This window comes from Sphaeramia orbicularis, chromosome 10 (assembly GCF_902148855.1).
Source record: "Sphaeramia orbicularis chromosome 10, fSphaOr1.1, whole genome shotgun sequence".
NCBI lineage: Eukaryota > Metazoa > Chordata > Actinopteri > Kurtiformes > Apogonidae > Sphaeramia > Sphaeramia orbicularis.
Window position 1 is genome coordinate 29,084,705 of NC_043966.1, and position 6,297 is coordinate 29,091,001.

Below are 6,297 nucleotides of genomic sequence, written 5' to 3' on the forward strand. Positions count from 1 at the left end.
GGTAAAAGAGGTGTTCTTTGGTGAAGGGACCGTCAATGCACAAAAAAAATGCAAAAACCAAGGTCCTCTTTTATCATTTTAAAATGCCTTTATTAACTCTGGCATGTCTTAATGGACCACACTGAGCTTCAACACATTTCATCCTGCTGGCCTTCATCAGGAGGATGTATTTTATGTGCAACTAGAAGCACTTGGAGAGCGCAGACGTCCGCCAAGGCTGATCAGTGGCCCCCCCCGTGGGCCCCCCCACCCCCGATCACCACCAAAATTTAATCATTTCTTCCTTATCCCATTTCCAACAAACCCTGAAAATTTCATCAAAATCTGTCCATAACTTTTTGAGTTATGTTGCACACTAACGGACAGACAAACAAACAGACAGACAGACAGACAGACAGACAGACAGACAGACAAACAAACCCTGGCAAAAACATAACCTCCTTGGCGGAGGTAATTAAAGATTGCTGAATTCTTAGTCTTTAGGTGCTTTAATTATAACGTTGCATCATCATTTCCTTTCACAAAATGAAATTTTCTATCAATCTGTCCCTAATCAAATTTTTTCATTGCAGGCAAAATATTGGATGATCTTGTCATAGTTTATGTCATCCAGACAATGAAAAACACAAGAAGAGTGATTCATGTTGGAAGTACAATCTATTAATTTTTTCATTTCTCAACAAAAACAACTCAATGAAGCACAACTGAGTGAAAATGGATAGTACACAGAACTCTTAACTGGCAACGTGAGAATAGAACAGTCAAAGAGAAAGAGGAGTGAATGAAGGATGGAGTAAACATGGTTCCAAAGCTCTGTTTGACACTGTTTGGTGTTGAACATTGTCAAATAAAGAAGGGGAAAAGCTTTAGACTTCACAGGACATACTAGATGGGACATGTCAGTGATTCTTCATCTTCTGCTCTTTTCTTCTTGTCCTTCTCTGGGTTTCTCTAGGCGCTTATATTCCTCGTTGTACTGAGGAGGGGTACTTCAAGCCGACCCAGTGTCATGGCAGCACTGGTCAGTGTTGGTGTGTGGACAAATATGGCAACGAGATTGCAGGATCTAGAAAACAAGGCAACCCTAACTGTGGTAAGACCAGAGCATTCACACACACACCCTCACACACACACACACACACTTCTCTCTGACATGCATCTTTGGTACAGCTTAACAAGATTTTTTTGGTTGTGTTTGCCCTTATTGGCTCCCATTTGTCTCGCTGTCTTTTAGAGTTAGAGGTTTGATCCGGGTGGACTGCCGCATGTCTGTCTCTTCACTCTCTTTGTAATCTGATGCTGCAGACAAAGAGACTGACGATCTTTTGGTTTAAACGTAACATACGACTAAAACAAGGAGCACACCATGTCTTTTGTTCTTTCCTGTCTTTCTATCTTTACCAGCATCAGTGATCATTTAGGAAATAGATAACATTAGGCATTCCTCTGGAGTCAGTCTGGCTGGTTTATGATCAGTCATATGTCAGATTCTGTCTGCCTCTGGTATTCTGTTACTGTCTTAAAAGATCACTAAGCAAAGTAGAAAAAAATCTCACACTTAATAACAGAGTGCAATTTTAAAAGATATCTATCAATATGGTGCTGTGTTAGTGGATGAGTTCCACCTTGTGAAACAAAATAAACAGATAATGCTGTTGATGGTTGCATCCAAAAAGATCAATTTAGGCAAAATATCTGTAATTAACTGGTGTTGTATGTCAAAGTCACTCTTTTAAGCCACTTCTGAAAATGGGATGGTCAAAAAGCCAATAGAAGCACTTTGCTACAGATCAATGTCGGGGGGATTCTATTGTGAGGAAAAAATAATAATTAGTAAGAAAGAATCCAGACAGACTTGCTGATTGCTAATCAAACAGCCAACTCACACCCACAGATTACAGCTCACTAGAATACCAGCCTAGTCCAAAGCCAGTAATTGCAGCTTCCAATATTGATGAGGTGTCTCTCATGCCGCGCACACACACAGACACAAACACACACACACACACACACACTGGGCAAAAGCAGTGTTTTGTCTCTGGTCTAACAAGCTCATCTAACTCTGGCCTCAGGCTGGAGCAGCCTGGAGTTCTCCCATTCATCCCTACATAAAACAAACAGATAGCAATGCAGCAGCTACGCTCAATAGCCTAAACACAAGGACACCAGGCAGACTTTAACACAGTAAGTGCCACTCAACAAAAGCACACTTGTACCTGGGCGTAAATAAGCTGTTTGAACTGAAGTCAGAAGGATTTTCCAGTCCCAGTTTCACAAAATGCCAGAGGCAGATGCTGAGATAATGAGTTCTTTTCTTTCTGTCGTTACAAAGGGATTTATATTAGCGCTAAAATATTTTTCATCATCACAGAATCCGGCTAATCTTTTATTTTACTTGTAACCAGACTGTGGTTTTATTTGCGCACTTGTCTTTAGATGAGGACCAGGAGACATCAGGGGACTTTGGGAGCGGCGGTGCAGTCATTCTACTCGATGACCAGGAGGAGGAGCCATCACAGAGCGGGCGGAGCCGGCAGAAGAAGAGACGGGGCAGAATCCACCCCCGAGGAGCCATCGAGGAGGACGACGACGAAGACGACAAGGATGACGAGATGGGCTATGTTTGGTAGCTCCGCCCCCTTTTCCTTTGCCATCAGCTGACCAGGAATCTCCGTTAACTCAGCACAGATCTGAAGCCATTCCAGTCTCCTCCAGTTTCCTTGGCAGCGGTCCCTCTTTTGGCTCCTGAACTTGCTCTTGTAATCTCCGTCCCTTATCCAAATCTCTCTTCAGTGAACCTCACCCAACCTCTTCCTTTTCAAGTGTTTCACTCTTTCCTCAGACAGAAAAATGAGAACCTATTAGATTTCAACAACAACTCTTGAACTACCACTAGAATACTGATCAATTTGTCACTTTTGGCTTCTACCCTCCCCAAATCTGCAAACTTAAACCTCTTCTAACATGGACTCACATCTCTGTTTTCTCTATTATCCCCTCCTCCTCTCCCTTATTGTGTCTTTCTCCTCTGTACGTCCATGTCAAATCCTCTGATCGACCTGTGAGCCCACACACATTAGCTGATGTATTGGATGTAAATATGTTTCCTCCAGGAAGGCCAGATTGTGGATTAACCTCCCGTTCTTCCATCAGCAGTTCATTCTCATATTCCATGTCCCACCATCGGGCTCCTTCCAGTGTTCTACAATATCTTCACAAGTCCCAGGCTCCGAGATGCTCCCCATATCTGTCATTTCATGGAGGATTGTAAATTATTTAATCGTTGATCTTGAATGTCCCAGAAAGTCCAGGAAGCAATGAGATTAATGATGTATTGTCGTTGTTGTTGCATGTTTCTCATCGTGTTTCTGTAAAAGAGAGATTTACCTGGCCAGGTCTAGCTCTATGCATCTCAAACAGAAAGTGATGCCTATTTGGCTGCTACAATACTTTGTTGCTATGTTGATGCTGTCTAGTGTCTTTTTGGTTCTTCTCCCAATCTCAGGAGGTAGGAAGTCGCATTGCAGAGTGATAGCGGTGTAGAAAAGCGAACTACAAGGCCTGCGTCCAAATCGACGGCGTCTCAGCCAGCTTTTCTTTTACTAATTGGTCAGTAGGGCTGCTGAGGCTGTTTGACTGTGCATGGACACTAGAGGAAGATGCTTCTCCTGAGCTGGGAGGACACATGAGGTCGGGGAGCAGAGAAGAGGCTCTGCTCTGCCTCCCAACATTGGATATGTTCAGTGATTTAAAATTGAAATCTTCACCATGTCGACAAGTGAACTTTTATTTGTAAGTTTGAAAATTTAAGTAAAGTGACACTTTGGGTGTCTTTTGAACCTTATAGGTCTGTGTCCATGTGTCTGTTGTTCCTGCGATGTTGTATTTTTCAGCTACGGTCTCACATATTTCATTTGATTTCACCAAATCATGATGAAATAAAACACATCCCTTTCCTTCACTGTGAAACCACAAACACATTTATATGACTTCCTCATGCTTTTGGTTTTATTTGTCTGATGCTCAGATTTTCTCAGTGGCAGAACAATCAAAGCCTTTCCATCAAATTCGACCTTTTCCAACCTTGAGAAAGCAGCCTCCCCTGTTAGAGGCAGACATAAATGGAAGCAGCAGAAAATACTCTTATAACTTGCCTTTGAAAGAGAGAAAAAAAGAAAGCCAGCAGCACCCAACTGAATTGAACATAAAAGCTTAATGAGTGATTTTGTAATATCAGTGGCTAATGGGACAGCTGACCCCACTGGCTTGAAACAGCTCACTCAGCACTTTGAAAATACATTTTACTAACAATCACAGGCTAAAAGGACAACTGAATCGTCTGGCTTGAAACAGCCTATTCAGCAGGACACAACACACTCTAGAAGTTACAAAAGACAATGCATTTTGTGCGTCAAATTATGCCACAAGCTGCGGAGGGTGTATAATCACCCAAATTGGAGACCTTGGCTAATGCAGCATCTTCTGCTGTCCTCAGGCTGCATAACAAAGGCTGTAAAGAAAACGCCTCATTTGTTCCCTGGCTTCATGACATGCAGACTCTGCTGCTTTTTCCTGCATTGTACTATAATCCCAGTGGCAAAGAAGTCACATTTTTTATCATATGACACTTTCTCCTAACGTCAGCTAACATCTAAAACACAGGAGTGTTCACTTTCACCTCATGTTGTCTTCTCACGTACGTTTGTTTCACTTCCCCTTTTCTCTCCCACTCACTTTGCTCCAGTGAGTTCCATCTTCATCTCAGTGCGGGAGATGCGTGGTTGTGTTTTATCCTCGGGCACTCCATTCCTGTGTTTCATTTATCTATTGGCTGGCTGCTTTTATTATCCACAGATGGCTTTCCTGTCACTTGGATCCTTCCTACGACCCAGGGTCTCCATGGAGACCAGTGATTGGCTACATGTGGGGTGCAAGGATGTTTTCTAGTCATTTCTGGGACATAACGTTGGTTAAATTTAGCATTGAATGCAAGATCTCATCTTGGCTCCTCATTAACAATGCTAGCTCAGGTGTCTGCAACCCAGATATGGCTTTTAATCCTCTCCCCAGGGGCTTTGTCAGAAAAATATCAAGGACCATAGGGAAATTAATCATTATTTTTGAACATTTCATGATTATTTTTGACTATTTTTGACCTCTAAGCCATTCTTAGATTGTCTAGCTATAAAATTGCACAGCATAAACACAGAATAAAACATTTTCAAACATTTCGTTTACCAAAGTACGAGTCATATATTACATTTGGGCCAGGTGCTTTTGTTGCCAAACTCCATAGTAAAACTTAGTCTTTTTCAAACTTAATTCTAGATGTGTGTGCCTGTCAAAAATATCAAGTATTTTCTTTATTGTAGTTGTATAATTTCTTACATGTGCTAAATCTTGCATTATTGTGATGGAAAATGCAAAGTTAAAGCACTAAATAATCAATAATAGGCCCATTCGCACTAGCCACCTTTAGCTAAAGAGGTAAAGTTCATCAATTCTTCATTTTTCATGTCAAAAATGATACAGGTTGCCAAACCCTATACAAGCTGGTCTTTACATTTGCATTTTGCGCCATTAAATCTGATTAGCGTCCACTAGATTGGTATATAATTTTCATTCAGCGCACTGTTTTCTGCACCTGTTTTCTGCTAGTAACCATAACTGATTTCCCATGTAAAGTTGTCAACATTTTGTAAACATACTCAAAAGATAAATAAGGTTTAGAAAGCTTAGTTTCTATTATATGCTATAAGTCAAGTGTCGGTTTTTCATTACACAAAATGAAATAAAACTTAAATTCTGCATATTCTTCCAACTGTGAGTCATACCACTCGTAAAAAGGACATGCTCCACAACAGTCCATCTACTTTGTAACTGGGCCATGAGCCAAGATTGTCATTTTTACAGGTAAAAGGCTTAAGTGGACCTCCAAAGTCCTCAGGGCCAAGCTTCCTGCTGATTCCTCCAGGTAGCTTTAACTGGAGCTGTGTGATCAAGGACCGATTTAGACCCATGACCACAGGGGAGTGCAATTAACTACCTGACAGAATAGAAATCCAGCGGTGCTCCAGAGCCCGAGGACCAGATTTGAGGATCACTGGTCTAAAGCCTGCCTATGTAATTGGCAGAGACATTGTAATAAGTAGGGATCATCTCTCCCTAATCTGTCACAGCCTACCACTTCCACTCACACTCTCTTTCATGCTTGGCTGCTGCTGAACCAGCCAGCTTGCGGAATGTCTGAGCAGAACCGACCCCCACCTCTTGGCCCCCGGTGAATTCTTGGATCAT

General features: G+C 41.8%; 1 protein-coding gene across 2 annotated transcripts in view; it reads left to right on the top strand.

Annotated features, from left to right (window-relative positions):
* Window positions 1-3,844, top strand: part of spock1 (SPARC (osteonectin), cwcv and kazal like domains proteoglycan 1) — a 133,006-nt gene extending 129,162 nt beyond the window's left edge. For both annotated transcript variants that reach the window (XM_030145283.1, XM_030145282.1), the window contains 2 exons: window positions 956-1,093; window positions 2,437-3,844. In XM_030145283.1, coding sequence (XP_030001143.1) covers window positions 956-1,093; window positions 2,437-2,630 — 332 coding nt within the window. In that variant the 3' untranslated portion in view covers window positions 2,631-3,844. The remainder of the gene's footprint in view (window positions 1-955; window positions 1,094-2,436) is intronic.
* Window positions 3,845-6,297: the final 2,453 nt, after the last annotated feature.